At 39.4% G+C, this 24,871-nt stretch overlaps 1 protein-coding gene across 1 annotated transcript; it reads right to left on the bottom strand.

Moving 5' to 3' along the window:
* Positions 1–2,970: 2,970 nt before the first annotated feature.
* Positions 2,971–24,366, bottom strand: BMS1 (BMS1 ribosome biogenesis factor). The gene is made up of 22 exons (XM_057365208.1): positions 24,121–24,366; positions 23,490–23,680; positions 22,980–23,059; positions 21,470–21,658; positions 20,903–21,045; positions 19,631–19,752; positions 18,727–18,923; positions 17,898–18,034; positions 16,563–17,422; positions 16,132–16,233; positions 15,019–15,176; positions 14,411–14,492; positions 13,380–13,456; positions 12,177–12,359; positions 10,634–10,822; positions 9,894–10,074; positions 9,338–9,396; positions 7,111–7,233; positions 5,933–6,080; positions 4,876–5,051; positions 4,213–4,374; positions 2,971–3,502 (listed from the first exon to the last, which is right to left on the bottom strand). Exons 1-22 carry the CDS (start codon positions 24,294–24,296, stop codon positions 3,266–3,268), a joined length of 3,972 nt encoding a protein of 1,323 aa, XP_057221191.1. The 5' UTR covers positions 24,297–24,366; the 3' UTR covers positions 2,971–3,265.
* Between the last annotated feature and the right edge of the window lie 505 nt (positions 24,367–24,871).

Here is a 24,871-nt window from a genome sequence, read left to right as displayed (position 1 = left end):
CTTTAATCAGTCAGAGGGGTTTTCTGYCACAGCTGAAGAACAAGGTGAGCTGACCTCGTGGAAGGTGAACACCTGAAACACATTGAGCAGCTGGAGCCGGGTGAGTGGGATGCCTGACAGACACAATGCAAACTGCTGGCATGGTTATTTGCCAGAGATATCCATGCCACAACTCAGCCTCTAGGACAGAGCAGAAGACCACATCTGGCAGGTGTGTCACCAGTTCCAGCATGAAATCAGACTGAAACACTAAGAGTTAGGAGGAATGAGGCCTGGTTAAGTGAATCTGGGTAGATAGCCCAAAATGGAAGATTGTCTTCATCTAGCTTTACACTTCCTAGGAAAAGTTTTATTTGAAAGTGAGCTCCCAGCTGCCCTTCACCTGGTATTAGCCTTTGCAAACCACTTTCACAAATAGCTCCATGGGTAACACCAGCAACACAGCTGCCCTCCTGGCTGCCAATCAACCCCTCACATCTCTATCTATTTTTAATTCCAATGCCTGTTTCCTTGCAGTTTCAGTTTCTCTTCCAAGTTACACATTTCTGCAGCCTCGCGGGGCAGACCATTTAAATCCCCCTGCTCATAGGCAATTAGTCAGCACACACTGCCATGTCAAATACTTTGGCATACAGGTATTACYCTGCCTGGATGACCTGTATGGCACCTTCTACCAGCACATTATTTATTTTAACATGGAAATCATTGTACAAACGACTTTGCTTTTGTTACGGTTTTTCATATTTGCYTCAGGCTTAATCAGGAACACAAGTGCTAATTATTTGTACCTCCCACAGCGCTGACTGGGCTTATCCAAGATAAGAACAGTTCAGCCCCTCATTCTACCACCTGCCAGCCCAGGACTGCTGCCAGCGATTCCCTCTGATAACCCAGSCTGTTTTAGCAGCTGAAGAGGAGCAGTAAATATTGTTTGTTTTCCTAGGGCAGTTTTACTTGGAGGCTGTGATTAGGGATGTGGGGCCCTGGGGGGGCACGGCAAAAATATTCCACGCTAAAACCAGGCCAAAAGCACTGTGTGAGATTGATGTTACTACAAAAAACAAGACTTATTTTGTGTTTGGGGAGAAAAAGCAAGTACCTTTGTTAGCAGGAGTGTGGTAGCTCCCCTCAAAAGCAGCATTAAGGGCTGTAGCTGTTTTCAGGACGATAGAGCAGCAATTCCAAATCCTCGTCGTGCAGGGCTCCCTGGCGCTGGAGCAGACGCTGCCATGGACATTCCCTAAAAAAAGACTGGATGTGGCACTCAGCACCATGGTTTAGCTGATGGAAGTGTTGTTAGGTCATAAGACTGTGCTTGATGATCCCAAAGGTCCTTTCCAGCCTGGTTAATTCTGGGATTCTGTGATTTCKGCTGTAAATTTGGGAGCAGGAGCAGGAGTAGGCCCTGACCGGCTCCCTGCGCCAGTGCTTTCCCTCAGCAGAGCTCACAACACACTCTGGCTCCCATCTACAACCCACTGCTCGTTAAACTTCCCTTCATTTAAAAAAAAATATCTGTTACATTTACAAAATTTTCTTTCCTACTGAAGAAAGCTACCTAAACAGAAGAATAAAAAGGAAACTAAAAAAGTAAAATCCAAAACAAGTATCTTGTAGCGTCTTGCCAGGTGAAATATTTTCGTGCTCAGTTGGCTCTCTGAGTGCTTCTCTCAAAAATTAAAACAAGACTGAAGTCCACCACTTCCACATTTTTAATGAGAATCACATCCTTGATGGCTTAGATTAGACCTGGACTAGCAGAGCAGGACAGAAGCAGAAACAAAGACACAGAGAACTATCCTGTACTACTCTGTGGGGCAAAATGCCAAAAATTTTGTTGTAAATCTCTGAAGGCAGCAGTTGTCTATTCAGCAGAGACTCTTCAATTATTCAAACATAAATCATGTTTTCAAATTCACGTGACCTCATCTGAATCTCAGAGGGGGAAAAAAAATTACTGACAAATTAATTTGAGTCAGGTGTCAGCCTAATATCATATAGACAAAGATGGATGCATTAGAATTTCAGTATCAGTAAACAGAACATTATGACRTTAATTAAGAAAATCCCAAAATACTAAATGTTTACCAAAAAAATCTACAGACTGATTCAACCAAAAGCTTTTGTGTGAGGCAGCCTSATCCCACACGGGATCTCACATCTGAGATAGCAAATATTACTACAGTGTAATAATAATGAATTTCAGCTTGATGACAAAGAGTAAACTTATTCAAGGAGGCCAAGAAATTACTGATATTATCTGCCCCACTGCCTGTTTGAGGATGAAGTATTAAAAACAGGTATATCATAGCAACTACTTGATGCCATATATGGCATAAAAAATAAATTCTGCTACTCTTCCAACAGAATGATCGTTCAAAGCCTTCTGTCATGCAGAGAAAGACTTCAGCTCTCAGTTAATTAAAAAAAACCATCTATCACCTCTTCTCTCTGTTCATCTTAAGCCTAACAATGCACCTCAAAACTAAGCTGGCTGGACACAGAACATGTTCCCAAAGGAAGCAAGTTACCCTTTTGGTGTTTACCCCACAGAAAGTSATGGAGTAGCTACACATTTTTGTARAAGTCTGATACTGTTTGCYCATAAAGCTGCAGTCAGTGAGGGATCTACTCAGGGTGCCAAAACTGGCCAAGGAACACAAAATCTGAATGCAACAGTGTTTTGAAGATCTGCTTAATAACCTATGAGAAGTGGGAAAAACTGAGATGCTTTCATGCAGGGCCAGATGATCTAAACACAGGAGCGAGCTACTCTGATGGCATTTGCCAGCACATCAAAAAAGAGAGAATTTCCAAAACTCCTACCCCATAAGAGTTGATCTTCACACCTTTAAATACAAGATTTGCCAAGGACAAACTTTAGGTAATAGCTCAAAGTAAAAAAACATATTTGGAAACTTGCAGTGGAGTTTTCATCCACTGAAGTCTACTAAGAGAAAACACAAACAATATTCTGTAATTGACATTAAAATACTTTATTGGCTGGATAAAATATGCAGTACGCATAGAAATATATTGAAATACAAATTCCTCCAGAATATTCCGGTATAAAAACCACAATCCATGCTTCTACATCTTACTTATATACATTACCAAATGTATTCAAGAGTGTGAATAAGGTTGTATYGGCATTTCTTTCTTCTCCTGAAAACACATCTGGTGTAGTCCAAGGCCTTTTTGTTTCTTCAAGAGAAAATTGTACAGCTACCCTATTTCCTCATTTGGCCCAAAATCTGATGAAATTTTACATAYTCTTCTCTCCCTTGCTAGATCCTTTCAAGCTTGACTTCTGCCTCTTTTTCTCYCTTTGTCCCAGTATGCGATAGACTTTCTTCTTAGCCTCCTTTTGCCTCTTGAATTTCTGTTCATCCTCCTTCTGCTTAACTTTGAGATATTCTTTAAGCTGCTCCCGATGTTTTACTTTGGCTTTCTTTATCTTGTAATTATTCACTGTACTCAAAGCACTGAGTAGGGCAGATATCTAAAACAGAAAATAGACACTCAATACATGCAASTCAATTTTGGTGAGTAAGAAACAGTTTAACCTCAGCAGAGACACACATAATGAATCAGAGATTCAAGGCAAGTTCCTAATTATCTCTGCACCTGTTACCCAATTTCTAAAATGGTTTAATTATTTATCCTGTTTGGAAGTTAATCAAAGCTTTCATTTTTGTGAACTCTGATTTTGGTTAGATGGCTTTTAAACGGCTATGCCTAATTGCTACTATAGAACACTTGAACTGCAGTTTGGATCTTCTTGCCTCTGCAAGCACTCTAATTCTCAATTTTGGAAGCAGAGTATTTGCTTCAAATCCTGTCTGTGTTAATAATGCATGGCAATGACAAGTCAAATAAAAAACTGCAGCTGCCAATTTAAGTCACCCATAATATGAGAGCACTAAATCCAAGWGAAACACCTTGGAAGTGCTGTGACAAGGACAAAAGTCATATTTAGGTTTCAGGTGACCTACCAGTATAAAAAATAGATACCATCCACTCAGTGACAGCTCCATATACATATTGTGTGCCAAACAGGAACAAAACAAATTGCAAGTGATCATTTTTCACTAGGAATGTATATATCTTTAGCATTAGCAGAAGATTCAAGTGCCAAAACAACAGTTAGAAAAGCTTTACACAGCACATTTACCCTTCAGGAGTCCTTGTCTCAGAGTAAGTGATAATTACCTTCTTTTCATGAGGTTCCCTGATAACAGCTGGTCTCCACTGGTCTTTTGGAGTCTTGCCTTTCTTCTCAAGATTCTTAGGCTTGTTCTTAAAAGGCAGTGCCTTCTGCAGTGCTTTAGGAATGTGAAGCTTATTGAAATGCCTCTTCTCCCTCACAATAGGCTAGAAGAACGAATATAGAACCTACATGAGACTCTTGATCTTAAAAAGCTTTTATTTCATTTTTCGTCTTTCAGCAGGGGGAAAAACCCCACAAAATACTACAAACCAAAAAAGAAATACACACCCCTAAATAAACACCCAAACCAACAAACCACAAAAAAAACAAAAAAACCACAAACCAAAAGCCAAAAACAACATTCTCTGACATCCTTGGACTGCACTGTAAATGATATGCTCACCCCAACTACTACAGAATTCTCAGCTTCTGGAGAAGAATTCTACCCTGCAGATTACTTTATAAACTTTAAGTGACCCACAACAATTTGCTCTCAACTGTTTTATTCCTATCTCATGCCAGGACAGTGCCTTATAGATAAAAATTTGAAGTCCCAAATGCATGTGTATGAACATGTATTTCTACTGCTCTCAGTCTGAACAGGTCTGAGACAAAGTACAAATTTGGTTTAAAAAAAAAAACAAAACAAGAAAACAGAAATATACCTTATAGAGAGAATCCTTGTTTTGYTTCAGTTTGATGCCTCGCTCATACCTCAGCTGGCCTGTTGTCTTCATTCCACTCCAACTATCTTTCTCACCTGCTGGTTTCAGCAAGGATGTTACGGGGTTATAAAACGTTGGGATAGAGACAGGATACCAAGTCCTCACGAAAACAATATCTGAAAGAAAAGGAAACGTTACTTGGCTCTCAAACAAGCSTTCATCAGATCCACATTCTAACCAAGGATTGCCTGAACAGGACAGATACTACACCACATGCTCATACTGAGTTCAGTATATAGACCAAATGTCTTCAGGTTTTGGTAAAAGCAATGCAAAACCCCATAAAGGCATGAACAGTACACATTTCTGAAGAGCAGGCAGCTGAATACCATCCTATTCATCATTCATACTCAAGAACAAGCAACAGAGTTCATACAGGTACATGTGCCTGGATATAACTGATAGAACCAGTTTTCTTTTCTTTTGCCTAATTTTACAAAAGAACAAACTTATTTTTATTTTGCACTATCCCTAATTTTGGTGGGTTTAGGAWATCAGGTGATATAAACCCATGTAAGTATAAACAGTGACAACATTATCACAGGGACACTCAGTAAACACAGGAGACAACTATCYTCTGCATAACTTCCCCAAAAGGCTGTGGAAAGAAGTTAAGTGGAGTTACAATGCCAGTCCTTGGATTTCTCAGGAAAATGTTCCTCTAGCACTTGCACCCCCAAATTCAATTCATCATGTTCAAGGGGAAAGGCTGTGTAAAACACTAAAATCATGCTGTGTAAAACACTAAAACACTTGAAGATACATATCTTCAATTCAAGCCTATTCTTCTGTGTATTGTATGATTTCTGAGTATAACTGAAAGAAATCCAACACAAAATATACTTCTTTTATAATTTCACTCTGCATCTCACSAGGTATTTCTTACTCTATGAATTCACATCTCAATTATCAGATTCCAGAATTCTGAGACACRGCTTTGCAATCTGTGAAGAAGGATGAAAGTTGTGTGACAACTTACATGCAAAGTGCAACTTACCACTCATCAGCAATTTGTCTTCAAATGTTGCTCTGAAAGCACCCACRGGAGTTCGGAGGGCCTTTTTGATCTGTCCTCGGATACCACTCACACTRCGGATCGCTGCACCTTCGAATTTAGCCACTTCCAACTGAGAGTTAAACATGCCCTGAAAAGGTGAATTACCCAACATCATTCAAGAAGCCAAGTCTCTCTCTGTGACCTAAGCAGGCCACAAAAACAATTCCCACAAGCATGTATTACAAAGAAACAGGAGGAGCATAGCATTGTCTTTAGAYTAGGAATGCTGATCATATCAAAAATCCACTGAGCTGACTTTAGGTGAGCTACTGAAAGCAATCTACTTAATCATAYATCACAGGCAGGATTTCTAAGCATTAAATACATGTATTTAAAGTTCCAAWACAGAATATATCTACAAAAGATTTACAGTTCTCCTTTAAAGTAATTTGCTGGAACACAGAATACCTTAAAAGGAAGCAAGCTGCCTTAAGTTGCTAACTGTGAGATTCTAATACAACACAGCTCTTCAAGGTTTGTGCTTTTCACACACATTACAAGAAAAGCAAGAAAAACAATCTGTCTATGCCTAGTGCCAATATTTGAGTGCTTCACTGTAGGGATCACTGCTTAGCTGCTTGTTGCCCCAAATGCAGAATAACTTAACYTCTTCCTGAGCCTGAAAGCCCAGCTAAGCACAGCGTGAAGGTCACTGAGYTGTGACCTTCTGCCACACTTCCTACCCCAAATACTTTGGTAACTGTAACTGAGAAGTCTTAAGCACTGCTGGAAGTCTTTGACTCCACAGCTCATATTTTGTGGGACCAAACTGATACCTATCAGACACTGGTTTACATCTTCCAAAGGCGCCTGCCACTGCTAATCAGCAAGTTTTAGGAAGGAAGCAGGGGGTGGGAAGGAAAAAAAATCACATTGAATGTGAACTGGAAGATCATTTCAGAATTTTTATTTGGTTAACAACAATTCATATTCCTTGGCTAATAATCAATACCTTTAGAGATCACATGAAAGGGAGCTCAAAAAGCCACAAGGAGCTCCTGAGATCCAGGGCAGCATGCAACAATTTCTGCCTCAAGAAAGGCAATCCCAGGTTGCATTCCTTCCTAACATCACTACACCTGGTTTTACATGTACAGTATACATACCTACAAACTTACCTTAATAAAACAAGTGTTCTTAAAAATTTTGAATGGGAAACCRGTTAGCTTTAATTTCTTTACAATAGTTATGGATTTATCTAAATCAAGCACAACTCCTGTTGCAGCAATCCGGAAGTCAGGCTGAAATACCAGAGAAGAAAGACACTGCTGAAGGTGTATTTCTCAAACAGTAAAGACAGCATTTAGAATCACAGAACCATAAAATAGTCTGGATGGGAAAGTCATCTAGATGACCTCACCCCCTGCAATGAGCAGGGACATCTTCCATTAGATCAGACTGCTCARAGYCCCATYCAATCTGACCCTGAATATTACCAGGGATGGGGCATCCACATCCTCTCTTGTCAACCCATTTTACTTGTTTTACTACCYTTGCTGTAAAAAACTTCTTCCTCATATCTAATCTAAATGAACCCTCTTAATTTAAAACCATTCCCCCTCTTCTTATCCCAGCAGGCCCTGCTAAGTTTATCCCCATCTTTCTTACAAACTCCCTYTARGTACTSAAAGGCTGCAATGAGGTCTCCCCAGAACTTTCTCTTTTCTGATGARCAACCCCARTTTTCTCAGCCTTCCCTCACAGGAGAAGTGCTCCATCCCTCCRATCACCTTTGTGACCGTGCTCTGGACCTGCTSCAACAGTTCCTGCCTTACTGTGCTGAGGGCCCCAAGGCTGGACATGGTACCCCAGCTGGGCTCTYACCAGAGCAGAGCAGAAYAGAGCAGAGGGGCAGAATCTTCTCCCTCGCTCTGCTGCTCACACTGCTCTTACTGCAGACCAGGATGTGATTTGCTCTCTGGGCTGTACATTCACATGGCCATGGCATGACCAGCCTTTCATCCACCAGAATCCCCAAGTCCTTCTCAGGAGCTGTTTTCAATCCCTTCATTGCACAATCTGTACTGACACTGGGGTTGTCCCAACTCTGGYGTGGGACCCTGCATTTGGCCTCGTTGAACCTTACAGGGTTCCCACAGGACCCTGGACAGCATTCTCAAGGTCCCCCTGGACAGCATTCCATTCCTCAGGCATGCCCAACCACACCACAAGTTTGTGGTGTCTACAAACTTGCTAAGGGGGCACTCAAACCCACTGTCTGTGACTCTGATGGAGACATCACACAGTGCTGGTCCCAGTGCAGATCCCTGCAGGACACCATCTGTMACCACTGCACATCAGGACACTGAGCTTCGACCACTACCCTCCATTCAACCAACTCTTCATCCACTAAACAGTCCACCGTTGAAMAGAAATATTTCCAACTTAGAGAGAAGGATGTTCTGGGGCACCTGCACYGCACATTTCACTTTTAAGAGTACAGAATTTCTAACCTTTACAGAAGTACAGCAGCATGAAAAATGCAGATTGACTAGTACAGACTAATGGAAGTGCTGCTGATATAACAATCCTACCATTCACTAATGAGATCTTCAGAACTGCCATTCTAATTACCCTGCAAACAATCTAAAAGTCCTTGCGATCACCATGTTCTCGTCACGAAACAGAATCTTACTCAGATCGAAAATCTCACAGGAGAAATACTTTGTGCACTGCTCTAAGTCACTATATTATGCTAGAGACATATGATGAAAATAGCCTTCTAACAGATGTAAAAAGACAACTGTGCAATAGGACTTGAGGGCAGATTCAAGAAGGAGATAATAATCAGCACTCTGATTACTGCCAAGCTCATTACAATGCCATGCAGAGCTTTTATTACCAATTAGCTACAAACATGAATCTACCTTTGATTAATATGTATCTAACAAAGATCATACCCGATAAGTACTGCTTTAACACTATTTAAATCAGAATTATGGAATGGTTTGGTTTTGAAGGGATCTCAAAGATCATCTTGTTCCAGCGCCTCTGCCATGGGCTTGTTCCAGCGCCTCTGGTGCCATGGCCACCAGACCAGGCTGGTCAGGACCCCATGAAAAGCAGACTTGAATCCTTCCACGGATGGGGCATCCACAACTTCTCCGGGCATCGCTTCACCGCCCTCACAGTAAACAATTTCTTCCTAAAGTTTGCTAAAAAAAATTCTTCATAGAGTGTTCCACCTCAACACAATACACCTTTCAAAAGCTTGAGTCCAGCTACTTTCTCAGTTCCTACAACTACACTGCTTCACCATACGTAAACTTTCTTCCCAAAATCTATGTATTTTATCCAAATATCCATGGGAAGCATTAATYAATATTTCCATGGTAACAAACTTACCGTTGTGCCACTGACAGACTGGACTGCCAAAAATCCTGTCCCCTGAGGAGTGATGGGCCCTAAAAGGAAATTAAATTTAAAAGTTTTACTACACAGTATCTAGCCTCTATTTAAATTCCAGAAGCTTAGAAATACATGACAAATATACACAATGAAGAAAACCAAAGTTTAAAGCACTCAAGCTATTACTCACATACAAAGCCCCATGAAAGTCAAAGGAATGGTAAACAAGAAGTTACTCATGCAGGGGCTGGGCCCATAACGTGTGCAAAGTCTCTCTGCACACAATCAACAAATCAGGTTCCTCTTTGATATGCTACAACTTAGCAGAATGCTCAGAATTTGATTAAAATCCAGGCATTTCACAAATCTTTAAATAATTCACAAACATTATACAAMTGCCTATTTGTCCATACTATTTGATGTTCTATTACATTCCATTGGGAAATTTAAAGACTTCTCATTCCCAAAGCTGTATTTCCTGATACATCCTGCAAAGCTTGAGACTTTTACCCTGACTAAGTGATGCAGGACAGCAGCTCCAGCATGCCCTCACCCCAGAAAGCTGCTCCGCAGTGCATGTGCTGTGGTGTGTACTTGAGCAGCCTGTGCCGCCCGTTGTGGTCCTCAATGTAGAACATGGGGATGGTCTGAAAGCGCCTCCAGCCTAACGAGAGGATTAAGGGATCACGGGTCTTAAGGATCTTCTTRTACCACCGGTGCTTCTTCAGGCGCAGCTAATTAGGAGAGAAGGTGAAAAGTGGTTCTGAAATTCAAGCCTTAGTTTTCCAGGAATAACTGAAAGCAACTTCTACCTACACTAGAATTTTTTACACACTTGGTTTATCTTCGTTCTCACTAACATTAGGTTGACTGGAAAGATTAATCAGTATTTTACTTACTTTGAAGTCATGTTTGCATGCATACAAGCAAGTATTATATTGAAAAATACACCTATTTATGTGCTAGAAACTTTTCTGTAGTCACTTGTACATAGATCATGAAGGTTAGAGTACAATTAATGTTTGCAATTTAGCAGTCACAGTATCAGACCTCAGTCCTGAGTCACCACTGCAGCTGGACATAACCTTTTCTGATTAATCAATTCGATCCGTAAAGATCAAATATCTGCTACTGTAGAATTACAGTTTGTGTTAAAAGCAAATCCCCTGTTCAAGAGACAAGGATGGAAGTTTCTCTCGGTGTTTATTTTCAGTAAACAGAAAACAGTAACTCCAGACACCCTGAAGCACACCCATACCAACGTGAAATGCACTCACCCCTTTGGCTACGTACCTGCACATAGCCCACATTTCCTTCACTGTTGCCTAAGCCACCGAGGATGATTGGATAATGAGGATCAAAATTCAGGACAAATTCACATGGCACATTCTCAATCTCTATTCGAACATACATGCCAGGCCTGAATCCCTCATACTGCACTCTGGTCTCATCATCTTGATCTTCAAATTCTGCTCGATTAAGCTATGTGACAGAGAAAACCACATGTTTCACTAAATGAAAGTATTAACAACTTGTTCATGAAGAGCCAGTTCTATTTAACACATGCTAAATTTATATAAACCTTTTTGGGAAAGATGTAATGGGTTTTGTGACATTTTAYTCAGAGCAAGATCTCTACCACCACAAAGCCCTTCCAATTTGAAATCCCAAGTGGGTCTGTTAGTCTACTTGAAAGACAGTACCCAAGAGATGCAAATGACTGAGTGACTTCTGATACACCTTTCACAACGGTGACTTCGGATTTTAAATTTACAACTGTCAAATGTACATTTTTGATTTAGGAGCCCAAGTAYCTTTTAAAGTTAATGTCCTGATCTTTAAGGCGTCACTTCACGAGGATGCTKGGCTTCTATCTTACTCAGCAGCTTAAAAATATTTTTGTGCACCCTCACACTGTATCATCAAAAGCTCTTCTGTACCATATGATAAGAATGTAGATATTGTGCAAATATTTAAGAAGATATCCTTGTGAATAACAGAAGACTCACCGTCCTGTTCTAGCTCCTGATGTTTAGCTACCCATAAGGCACTGATTCTTTTACTGGAATGTCCTTTACCTTTCAGTGCTCTTGGTACACCAGCATACCAGAGCTCATACGATCCTTTATGACAGAGGCTAATAAGAGCAGGCAAGGGTTAATTTTAAACTATTTAGGGCAAATTTTTGTCAGAAGACAAGGCAATGAAGCTATTAGCAACATAAGGCAATGTTCTCCCAAGTCACTCAAAGAAAGAAGTTACTTTTAAGCTTACAAGTTCTTATGTAAAAAAACAAAGGCCTGGAGCAAAATCAACATCTCACGTTCTGGATACAGTTATGCTAAAGACTTGTACCACATGTATACAGCAATAGTTATCAATCATTTTTTCCTCAAAATAACTTCACAGTTGGATGAAAAGGATTGTCACACAGAACTTACTCATTAATAACATTGCAAAAGTCACACTAAAAGTAATACTGGGATAATATAATGTGACAAAAGGTATGTATGAAGGTGAAAACCTATTTAAAAACTTTTCAAGTAGGTAAAGTTTAGATGACATATCCTGGCTTATTCAGCGTTTTAAAGTATGGTTAATTACTGCATTCAGTTAACATTAAGCTTTCATTTTTTTGGCTTGTTTGTTTTCCTTTCCAGCTAACACAATAAAAAAAAACTCACAAGCATGAGTTTCTCTGCTTGTACTTTCTGAAATAGCTCCTGAGCATCACCTGTGTCTCCAGGAAAAAACTTTGGGAGGTGGGGGGTGGTTAAACTGTGGAATATTTTTGAAGACATATAGACAGATAAACTGTCAAGTTAACAGATTGTACCTGTGCTTGTTTATGCATTTCTTCTTTAAGATCATCAAAGTATGTGGCATCCCCTTCATCATATTCTGCATCAAACATTTCTTTAAGTTTTCTTTTCTTGTTCATGCGCTCTTTTTTCTTTTCCTCCTCCTCAGGTTCTGGTTTAGACACTTTTTCATCTTCCTCCTCTTCTTCACTTCCAGACTAATCAACAGTAAGTTGTCAAAGATGTAAAGCRGTTCACTGAAAACAACCCATTCTAATCAACAGTTTAACAGATATTATTAAACAATACATTTTTATAGTGACAACTATTAAGACACTTGAAAGCATTCCAATTTTAGACAGAAACTAGCAAGCTATTCATACAAGGAGACATAACTTCAGCAATGACCAAAAGATCTCATGATCTAATCATATTCCTTTTCACTGAGAAAACTTTTTTGATTAAACATTCATTTTAATGTGAGGGAACAGACCTATCTATTATTCTACAGCTAATATAAGCATACATAATACAGGAGGAAAGAAAAAGTGATTGTTGGTAGCACTGAGCAATACTGTGCTAGAAGGCAGCACTCTGGAGACCAGAAGAGGAAGTTTGTTTACAGACCATTTGAAAACTGACAAAATTATGCCATTAGCCTCAATTTTATAACGAAATGCAAAGCCATCAAGTTGCTCAGTCCAAAAAAAAAATTGATTTGTTCAGTTTATATTGCCACAGACAACTACAGCTCTTCCTTGGAAGATATCCAAGCCACAGCATAAAGCTGCTTCCACCAGCCTCCTGTATGCAAACAAGAGGAATGAACTAGRAAATTGTGTCAAGTTCCTACGATTTGTTGTGTTTAAAGAGTACTATAATCTTCTGCATCAGATGAGATAACATAGCACAAACAGTTATGACTACATTTGGTTTTAAAATACTTCTCTCGTGCCTCCAGATCCTCCAGCTCTTGATTAAGCCTGACACCTACTGTTAAATGAGGTGACTTCTACACAATTAACTTCAAAGAAAAATTCAGTCAGACTAAGAGCATGYCATTCTAGATATCCATAAGTTCCAAAGTCAGTAAAACAAATACCTTTTCTTCCTTGTTCCCACTGATTTCMTACCTATTGTTTCTATGAACACTGAATTTATTCCATAGGATGCCTGTCACTTGATCAGAAACTCATACACACATACGTTGCAAAAGAACATAAAAATGCAGATCAGACCTCCTCTCCTTCAGCAGCAGCCTTTCCTTTGTGAACAACCCCAGTTTCGAGATCTTCAAAATCTCCATACAGCTCTTCTGCAGTAATAAACACCCGAGACATGACCATTAGTTAACCATTCTGCTGTATTGCTCCACACCATTTCTCACATATTCACTACTGTGCATTCCTCACTACTGCTGTGTAGATTAGTTTCAGTCCAAATATTTCTTCCCATCAAATTTTATAAGTTTGTTCTGCCCTATCTACAGCTTCAGCTGAAAATTCTCAGCTAAATTCCAGCAGCTCCTCCTTTATCCTTTCAATGCCATTATGATTTAAAATATGTAAATAAAGTTTARATCATCCCAAAGTACCACCAGCACATTAGTTTGCACACTAATRACACAAGACACTAGAAGAGCAACTGAACTCCTATGTTTAATTTTAAATAAATAAATAAATAGATAAATAAAGGTTACAATTTTTAGGTTAAAAACAAATGCTTATAGAAGCCAGTCAAACTACACTCATGATACATGTAAGATACAGGTACATTATCAAAATTTTTAAAGTATCTAAATTTAAAAAAAAAAACAAACCAAACAAAAACAACACCTCCAAAACATCTCAACATAAATGTTTCAGCCAAATGTGAATGGCAAGTTTGTCTTCCCATTAAATAATAGTTTCTCTTTATTTCTACCATAACTATCTAAAATAATAAACCACACAGGATGAATAGCTGAACTCAGATAYATAATTCAAAGCTGGCATGTCCAAGTGTTGAATAAAGACTCCATTTCATAAATTAAATTACATGCTCTGTTTTTCAGAAAGTACATTTCCAGAATGAGGTATTTGCTTMCTGTTTCTACAGTTTATTTACAGCAGTGTGTATTTGTATAGTATCTGTATAATAATTTATATAACAGCTAAAACAAAATTGGAACTGTAACACTAAGTCAAAATATTATACATAGACAACTAAATGTCACACTTTTCTTGAAAGTCCGGTATACATGAATCATTTTTAGAAGCCTTACACATACCATCTTCTTCCAACAGCTTTGCTGCATCTTTATCATCTTCCCACTTTCCAGTAACAAAGCAGTCTCGAATACTGCTCATAACCTGCAAAACAATAGTGTCATTGCCTTGCACAGCTACAGCTTATCATCAACAGAAATGTTCCCCAAGACATCCCCCACTCCTCCTATCAGAGACACCACCTCAGAGACAATTCTCACACGCAGCTCCACACCAAGACACCATTACCAAAACTACATAATGCCTCACCAAAAGCAGGAATGTGAACCCAACTTTACTCCCTCCCAAAGGTCTTTACCAAGGTCTCTACCCTATATTGTATTTTTACTTGAGTTTCCCCTGCTTTTTAATTTTTGGTAAATAAAGAGTAAATTATTATCCACCAAATGTTCAAGTGAACCAAGCATTAAATTGCTTTACTGTAACTTGCCACTCTTGTAAGAACAAACCTTGGAATCTGTTGCTTATAGTGACAGCAAGTGGCAGAATATAAGACACTGTGGCCATAGCTGCCACAGTTACGTTTCAATGACAACTGAGTCATACTTTATGAGACASAGGCAGGACAAACCAGACAGGATATGCAGAAGCAATTATCCAATGGCATTACCTCTTCTAAATCCCAATCCTGCGGCTTTTCAATCAGAAATTTGGAGCAGTCAAGAGCATTGGCCTTCTGTTTGGATGCTTTGTCTGGACGGCTGACACGAAACAAACCTCCAAGTTCATCATCTGCATCCTCACTCTCCTGGTCCTCATCCTCAACAGCTAAACCAAACACAYGGGCTGTGATAATTCCCCCACCATACATGCATGAAATTCATTAACCCCATTTCCCTTATGTTTCACAACAGTTGCAGCAGTTTAARGAAATAAAAAAAGCAAACTGGAACAGTTTTAAATGTAAAGGCCTGGAGAAAAAGGTACACTGATCCAATTGGTTGCATAAATGGAATCATGTTAAAAAAAATATTGCCCAATAAGTAAACTGGGGATGCTTGTTCAATATCATAAATTGGAACAATACCAAAATCATCTATGAGCAGTAAGGACATTAAGCTCGTTTGTAAATCAAGAATACCAGACTGGAGAATCTGTCAGAAAATCTTCCCACACCTGCACTGTGGAAGGTTTACAAAAGCCAAATTCTYCTTGTGTTCTACAAAGGTTCTGCTTGATGAGATTTGTACACTCAGACAACCACTGGAAAAGTTGTGAACCAAACAGGACAACAGAAGATAACCAACAGTACATAGAAATTTTTTCTTCCTTTTAAGCCAGCTATTTTTCCCTTGACAAATACCTGATATGAAGTCACGTCTAAAAGACTATTCCACAGTCACTGTGAGACACAAATTCCTGACACCAGCCACCAGATGACAACCCTTTATGAAGCACAATTACCAAAACAGATTTGCATAATATCTACCAGATGATTATATGAATGACCAAGCTTTAAAGGTTTGGGGTAAAWAACTGTATCAGAAAACATGAGTAACAACTGAGTAGTCTGGAAAATGAACTCTAAATGCTTTTTATAGGAAAAGGTAAAAYTGTCTTCTTATTACAATTATTAGTGAAAATGAGCATCAGCAATTAAAAAGTCAATTAACTCTCCTCAAGCTTCTCACCAAAAGGCAGTGTTCAAACATTCAGACTTGAAAACTCGGTAACAGCTAAAAAGCCACCATATATTGAGGCAAGTTTCCAAACAGATTTGTACCTGTTCCATATACAAGTTTGCGAAGATTGGGGGTTGATCGCTGCTGTCTTAGAAAGGCTTCAGCTGCCTTCTGTGTGAGGTCCTCTTTCCACTTAAGTGCACCTGAAAAGAGAAAAAAATTGCATTCCATCTCCGAAAAAGAAGAAGAATCAGGACCTACAAAATAATTTAAATAAGAACGTGACAAGAGGTTTAGGAAGGGTAGACACCACCCACAGCTTCTTGTTCTCATACTCTATAGATATACACAGAAACATAAACAGTACATAAAAATTACATGATCTGTTTTTAGGATAAAATTTTAAGAAYTTATTAACAACAGTAATAGATTTGATCATGCTCATGATGATACAATGTCTTCTTCACAGGCTCAGAATGGGTGAGGTTGGGAGGAGTTTCTGGACAGCAAAAGTTAAAYATTTATAGCCTACCAGTGGTGTCAGCAGAAAGATCTATTTTTTCTTCATACTCCTCTTCTCCTCTGAGTAGATTCTCCACATCATCATCYTCAGTATCTACAATTTTAAGTTTAGTCTGTTTAACACTATCAGCTTTCTTTGCTTGACTTTGCTGAAACCCATTCCTATTTGATTCTTCAGCTTCTAATTCCTCCTGTGACCCTGCTTCATCATCACCCTCATCAAGGGAAGAGCTCCCATCCTCAGATTCTGATGCCTCTTCCGCAGTGCAGTTTCCTGAATCTGTTGTGAGCACTGCTTTTCTTTTCRGACTGTGATCTGAGGTTTGTGATTTCGTTTCTGTACGTTCTCTKTTTGTATCATACTGCTTTGATTCAGCTCTTTTGTTTGCAGCCTCAAATTCACTATCTGAGCTTCCATCTTTCCAAGTCTTTTCTGCATCCCCCTCCTCCTCTTCCTCCTCCTCATCTTCCTCCATCTCACTGTCTTCAGAGGCAGTTTCTCCTTCTTCTTCAGAGCTCATCTCCAGATCATCATCGCTGTCTGCAAATGCTGGTAGTTCATTCATAGTTTCCTCCTGAGCCACCTCTGTTTTCACACGTTTGGCTCTCCTAACAGTCATCTCTTCCCTTAAGAGCTCTCTCTCACTTTCTTCCTCAGCATCATTTTCATCATCATCATCAATTCCATCTTCAGAGACTGCTTCTTCTTCTTCTTCTTCTTCTTCTTCTTCTTCTTCTTCTTCTTCCTGGTCATCTTCCTCATCACTTGCTACATCATCATTTTCCTTCCCTTCGTCTTCAAAGACAGCCTTCCGACGAACTCTTCCAGTCTTCAAATCCATCTGTCTCTCTTCTTTTGGCATCACAAACCTGTTTTCCCAAAGACCATAATTGGGTAAGATGATACAGTAAAAGAAAATTTTAATGAAACAATAAAATTTCATGTTAATATTTTTAAACAATTTCACCGATTTCTTTTAAACAAAACGAGGTTATGGAGAACATTAGAAAGGCACTGGCATTCTTTAATGACTCTTAATTCAAGAATATTGACTGTTATAGCCAAAAACAATTCCAAAAAATTTCTTCATTTCCCATGGAATCAATTAAAACAGAAATGTTACTTGGGCTGTATCAGTAAGAAATTCCTGGAAAGGAGGACTACACTACTTGCAAAACTTTCTAGTACAACTATTTCTACCCCAAAATACAGACTGGCATATRAGTCATCTCAGAAGAGGAAGAACCAGACAATATGTCATTCTACTAAGTGTGCTCTATTGAGAATTTTTCCTAAATTAGTGATTCATTTATGCTCAAACACTGCTCAGCATTCAAAACTTACTCTTGTCCTACATCTTCTGAACCCAARGGTGTAGAGTCCATGAAGAGAGAGACCTTGCTTGATGCCATCTTAACATCAATGGCTGAGTGTGTGGAGATCAGGCTCTGAACAAGTTCATGATTTGGTCTCACTTCCTCCTGGAAAGACAACAATTAAATTGAATAAACAAATGCCTAATGAAAAGCTATCAGTCTAAACCARCAGAAATATGCATAAGCAAGAAAAAATTGCAGAGCATTTTAGAGAAACATTTTCTCAGAATAGAGCAAGGTCTCCCTTCTCCTCTTCATATTTCAAGCATACACATAATATCAACCCAAGAAAAATTAAAGAGTGACTCCTCCACAGTATTTAACCACTACAGCAATTACCAGTGAGCACACATTATCACAGACCCACAGGTATTTAACATTTAGCAAAACACTGGGGGGGGGGAAATTCAATTTGTTTGTAGGCAAATCTGTTTTCTCTCTCCCTCTAACCAGTCAGATCCTTTAAGRKTTCTCCCAACAATCAGCATGCCCTRCAAAAGGAGTGATAATAGTCCAGCAYAAAGAGTTTTCATAAATTTTAGCTCAATGTTTGGGAAGTTATTATAGGAACTTTAGGTACTTATTATTAACTGATCTCCTAATGTTTTGCACAATGGCAGATAACAGAAATGTCCATTCTCTGAAACCCCTAAATGAGAAAATAAATAATTACCCACTATGGATAGAAAAGGATTGATTATTTCAAAGAAGCTTACTTTTAAACATCTATTTTGGCTCTAAGGACTAAAAACTACATGTTCCAAGAGAATTCAAATCACCAACAGCTTTTCTCTTACCTCTTCTTTTTCATGAGCATGGCTTCCACCAAGGTCAATGTAAACAGCATCTTTATCATACACAATGCCCCCCACTCCTGAAAGAGGGGCATAGACAAGTTTCTCTTTCTCATTTAAGGAACGCTTCTTCTGCTGCTCGGGGAGAGCACAGGGGTCTGGCAGGAAACTCACATCACTTACAGTRAAGTCTCCTACACCTGGGGTGACAGACAAAGGAAGCAACAAGGTTGGCAAAAAGCTTTGATTCTGAAATTTGYGCAATTCACCAAGAAGAAATTTTAAAAAACAAACAAAAAAGCAAACCCTTACATTGTGGCATTCAGTGATTCAGCAAGCTTTGTACCAAACATCCAACTCCTCTGCCTTGCCCTTGAACTTACAGACGTACACATAAATTCAMCAGAATCCTGCAAAGCTTTGGGTTTGTTTCATTACTTGTTTTTAAATGAGAAAAACAGCAACTCAATTTTCGGAGTAGGTCTGTAAATTTATTATTGAAGTATTTCTTGATTTAAACTTCTAAATCATTCACTTAAATATTAAATTATTCAATGAGCATAAGAAATATACTACATAAGCCAAATTTATTTTTCATTATTCAAACTGGTTTGTTCTGCACTTTAAGAAACTTTTAAAGTGATATACCTTTGAAAAACTTTAAATACTGTGAATACTGTGTTTATCRGTGCAACAAAGCTGCACAATTAAAAGCAAAACTAAATTATTACACAATTTGTTTTCACAAAAATGTGCATTATGAAAAGTAATTTCCAAAAAACATGATAGGTATTTAGAAAGGTGAAAGGTYTGTTATATAACGTACATTTTAAAGATACAAATCATTTCAGCTATGTTGCTTTACATAGGTCAATATAGAAAGAATTTTAAGAATCTGATCAATTACCTGGCATATGAATTTGACTTTTGTTTTTTAGGTGTGCTCCTCTCAAGTATCCATACAGTGATATCTTCCTGTCACATTTGGGATTGATTCGGACATCCTCTGGGTTTGTCAGCTCTTCCATTCTACCCAACATTTAAAAAGACAGTTAAAATACCTAGCAGTCCCTAGGGTAACTTTTGAGAAAAGGTAATTTAAGAAAAGAAACCATCACTGCTGCCATTGCATGCTCTGCAGACTCTAATAATCAAAATTGAATTATTATGAGAAAAAAAATCCATGGGAAAAAAGATCTTCTAAAAACGTTTTAAAGTTGTGTTTTAGAAGTTGTATAATTATGTTCAATAGCGTATTTCCAGAAGGTTTACTGACATTTCATCGACATGCAGCCACAAAATGCTTTCTTTTCTTTAAGAATGGTGGTGAGCAACATAAAAGCCACCACAGTAAAAAGACTGGCTTTTTGCAGGCAGAGGAGGGGGAACTCCTTTCTCCTCTGCACATGGGAGGCAGCACAAACACAGAGCCAAGGAAGAGAATGGGACACAGGTCCTGGCTAAAGATCTGCTTAAAGCTGACCCAGCAATCACAGTGACTGCAATAGCTCCTGCTGCATACACCACTGGTACTGAAAAACTACAGACTATGGGTTTTGCACTTTGCCTCTCCTTGCTTTGTGTATTTTGCAGGACTTTGAATGATGCTTATYTATTAGTCTAACAATTTTTCCTGAAGAATTATAGCTAAAGAAGAGGGTTATTCAAGGCATCTTGGATTAYTGTGGGAGTTTAGTCACAACTGCAAGCATTCTGGCAATAAAATATGAAAGTGAGGTAATTTCTCAAGTAGGCACAGCTGCCATCAAGGTTACTTTCATGTTTGAAAGAGACTGTGAATCAAATGCTATACAGGGAGATGGAGCAGGAGGGATATTCCAGGGAACTCAGAAGACTAATTCACCAGCTGTTGTTTAATCACTGCAATTATGTTTCTTCTCCACAGAAATTCACTATAAACTTCCACAGGCAGGATTATTTTAATTATTCTGTGTTTCAAAAGTATTTGCAAGATACCAGAAGTATGTACATGATCTGACACAAGTGAAAACAGAATGGCTGAATGGCACAAACCTGCAGAGGCACTTTCCCTTCGCAAAGCCACCCAGGAACACCAAACGCCCACACACACTCAGAGCTGAGGGCTAACATTACAGCTTTTTCAAACAACAAGGTGCTATCTATGCTGAGATTGAAGAACAGAGAGAAAAGCACACACCTGTCTGCAAGAACATACGGGTGAGACGTTTGCCAAGTGAGAGGCCGGAATTTCATAACTGAGATAAAACGCCCCAAATTGTGAATTTCCTGCTTTTGATATTCGCCGTGAACCATCCCAGACAAATAAAACAACTTAGCACCCTAAACACAATTAAAAAGACATGAAAACATTAAACATCAATTTAATACCCATAAAATTTTTTTTTAAAGTTACAGTAATGCAATTCTAATTCATAAATTTTAACTGAAAATTGCACTCTACAATTGGTTCTGAGTGATCAAACTAACCAGTTTACTTCAACATGAAAATTTCCCCCTAGATCTTAAGGCAAAACCATTTCTATCCTGAAGCCCTCATACAGACCTAGTAGCTTATYACACTGGGATAGAAAATAATCACACCAGTACTTTAGCAAATAGAAGAAAAATTACATAATCTAATACATTATCAGCATTGTTCAYTTGTCTGTTTAAAAGATGTAAAAGCATAATAAACATTTAAGTATTCTCCCACTTTTAATTTAGCTTTCATAAAGCAAAATATATTAAAAAATAAATGTCATACCGGATAMACTTCAGTCCAGAATCTGTGCTTTAACTTCTTTTTAGTCTTCTTTAATTGTTTGTTGTTTTTGAATGTGTCCAAGTGGGTRAGAACTCCCATAATTTTGGGAAAGCCATGTACCTGGCAAATGTTCAGGAATTCAAATGTCTCCATCTCAAATCCAAAGCTGGCATCAATGAGCATTAGAACCTGAAAACACAATATTCACATTTCACTGCAGCAGCAACACAGTGCCCACCTGACCTAATTTCAAAGACCACACTTTTAAAGTCATAATAAACATCTCAGAAACCAAAATTTTGCAAAAGATTCTGTACTTTATTTTTRTACAAGCTGAAAACCAACTTGGGCTTTTTAATAAAGTATGGAACATTGCWGCTAAATAAGTTCTAGATGCTCTAGCAATGTAATAACATTCAGTGTTATAGTAAGATTTGAACAAGCATTTATTTGGCAAATTTAAAATACGAGAAAATTATGACCTTCCAACGTTTTCAGGAATATCTTAGAAAATTAATAAAACTCTTCTATCTGTGTCTAATGACTCTAAGGCCAAGTCTTTCAGCAAAATAAGACAAACTTATTTCACTTGTTGCAATCAGTAAAATGCACTGACATAGGAAAACAGCAGCCAACAGTCGCACGAAAATGGAAGCAAAGTTGATTTAGGGGCTTAACAATAAAGGACCTAAAGCACACAGGAACTGATGACAGATCTTCAGACAACGACAGAGCACATCTCCCTTACTCAGTAAAAAGCATGCAAGTAGAACAATATCTAGATCACTGCACACAARTATTCAGATATTTATATAGTTAATACTTGGACAAAAATCCCAAATTCTAATCAGTTATGAATAATATACTCCAAATCCACATGTAAAGTAAAATTCTAAACAGGCRAATGGATCATGCATTGGACCCCAGGATCAGTTGATGCAACCCTCCGATCCGAAAGTTGAGAGTAAATTACAACAGTAACTACATTTCTGCTAAAATCAGTTGTGTTACCAGAAGATGTTCTTTATAAGAGACCTCAGTGTGCATAAAAACACCCAACCAGTAAAYTAATATATATTTCTACTTTGAACATTAGTTGAAAACTTCTTGACTAAAAATCATTTTCAGATTTTATACGGTTTAACTTATTTCCTTAATGAGAAGTCCCTGTGTCACCTTGGCTCATTATTACATCTTCCACTAAAAGTTCACCATGTGCATGAGCAATGAAGTTCAGTAGCATTTCCCTTCTTTCACATCCTCACCACCACCACCACCACCACACGCACACACTTTACTTTCCCCCACCCCCATAATGAGGAAAGGCATGGGGTTATTCCAGAACATTAGATGTTTCAAAGAGCTTAGGTCCTGTTCTCTCTGAAACCAAAGACAGTTTTGCCCTTGATAGCAAAAAATATGTAGAGAAATCAGACACCAGTGCAGTCCAATCAAAAGTAGTATTTTCAATATAAATTATAGTAGAAATTACATTCCATTGTTAACTTACCAAATCAGCAACTTTAGCCAGATCAATCATTGTGTTAATGTCACATCCACATTCAATAATGGTCAGCCGGCGTTTTTTACCTGAAAACACAATTAAGAATCAAAAACTGAAATAGAGYGGGCAAACCACTTAGTACAGTTTTCTTTTCAGATCACATTCCTGGAGTTCTTCCAGCATATCTGGGACTCAGCTTCTGGTCCAGCATGCAAGTCATCTAACATACAGCACTGTAGACGTGTCTGGCTGTACCTGTTTATAATTCTGCTGAATATAATTTTTTCATTTCAAATTATCTTGTTAATCCTATCTTGATCTTTCAAAGATCTTCTTAATTTTTTTATCTCAAATTATGAGATCTTCTTTTACTGTAAGTATGCCAGATCACACACCCCAAATGATTTCTTCAAAATGACCAAAAAATAYGAGAGCATGAACACATCCTAGCTCTCAAGGCAAGATAAACAAGGAGTGCAAAATAAGCATTTCCAATTCTCTTATCTTTATTCTCACCTGAAACAATTGTAACAGGACCACGGATTTCAACCAGTTTTTGCCTTGTGAAGTTCTTAATGAGACACTTTATTACAGTGCTCTTCCCAACCTTGGGAGGGCCAACCACAACCACCACCACGGGAGGTGGCTCCAAAGGAGTCCGGTCAACCACAGGAATGTGATGTTTTTTAGTCTTCAAATCCTGTGTTCTAAGAAGAAACGTTTAAGAAATAAACAGAGGARTGTCATGGATAGTAAAATTTATTCTTTGAAAGTGTTCAATATTTGCAAAAGCTTGAACACAGAGGCTGAGCACAAGCACAGACACCAGGATGCATGTGCAAGTCCCACTGAGTCTAAGGAGCCACAGGCTTTTTGCAGTGATTAACCCAGTGCACAACGTAACAGATGCACAGAGCAGCACCCTGCTGACACACACACACACACACACACACACACACACACACACACACACACACACACACACACACGTGAACTTCAAAGTGACCGGGTGAATGATGAAAACTACCACACACACCAGTGAAAATTATCCTCCGTGTACTTCTACACAAAGTAACAAAGAAACCCCAGCCAACACCCATCCCCCCAGCCGACCCTGCGCACTCAGCAGCCAATTCCCACTTCCTACCGATGGAAAGTCCTGGCCATTCGCACAGCGGACTGGACTGTAAAGGCCTTGGGGTTTCTCTTCCGTGCATTCTCCTCATCTCCTATTCCCAAGTCATTGAGATAACGTTTCCTTTTTTTCTCTGCCTTTGGCCCACTATGCTTTGCACGATGCTTCTTCTTCTCTTTTTCCTCCATCTTACTCTTCCAACAGCTCTTCACAATCAGTGAATTGATTCAGAGCCCCTCCGTGTGACACCGGGCGCAGCTGGCACAGGAAGAGAGCAGAGTTAGARCACAGAGCACATGTACACAGCACACCAGCTGGAGAACACCGTGCAAGCACTACCTGACCAGCTCAGGGAGCTCATTCACCCCGGCCCAGGGCCGCGGGCTCCGGGCAGGCCGGCAGCGTCCCGGCGGTGCGGCCGGAGCTGAGGGGCGGCAGATAATACACTACGGGCAAAGCCGAGCGCCGGCGGCCCCGCCTGGGCCCTGGGGTCGGGATGGGATCCTCCAGCGGGGCCGCTCCCCACAAGCAGCCGCCACACACCTGTGCTGTGCCGTGGGGCCTTATGCCGCCCGCTCTTACGCTGCTCCCCCGGTTCTCCGCTGTACTCCCAGCCCGGSGCTATCCCCCGGYCYKGCGCTMWCCCCCYGGTKCTGTCTGTCCCCCSGGCCCTGCGCTCACCCCCCGGTTCTGTCTGTCCCCCCGGGCCCTGCGCTCACCCCCCGGTTCTGTCTGTCCCCCCGGCCCTGCGCTCACCCCCGGT

The sequence above is a fragment of the Malurus melanocephalus genome, unplaced genomic scaffold (assembly GCF_030028575.1).
Source record: "Malurus melanocephalus ecotype Western Australia unplaced genomic scaffold, MMel_1.1 scaffold_49, whole genome shotgun sequence".
In the NCBI taxonomy this organism is placed as follows: domain Eukaryota; kingdom Metazoa; phylum Chordata; class Aves; order Passeriformes; family Maluridae; genus Malurus; species Malurus melanocephalus.
Note: the sequence above shows the minus strand (reverse complement) of the source record. Positions and strands in the feature narration are given on the sequence as shown.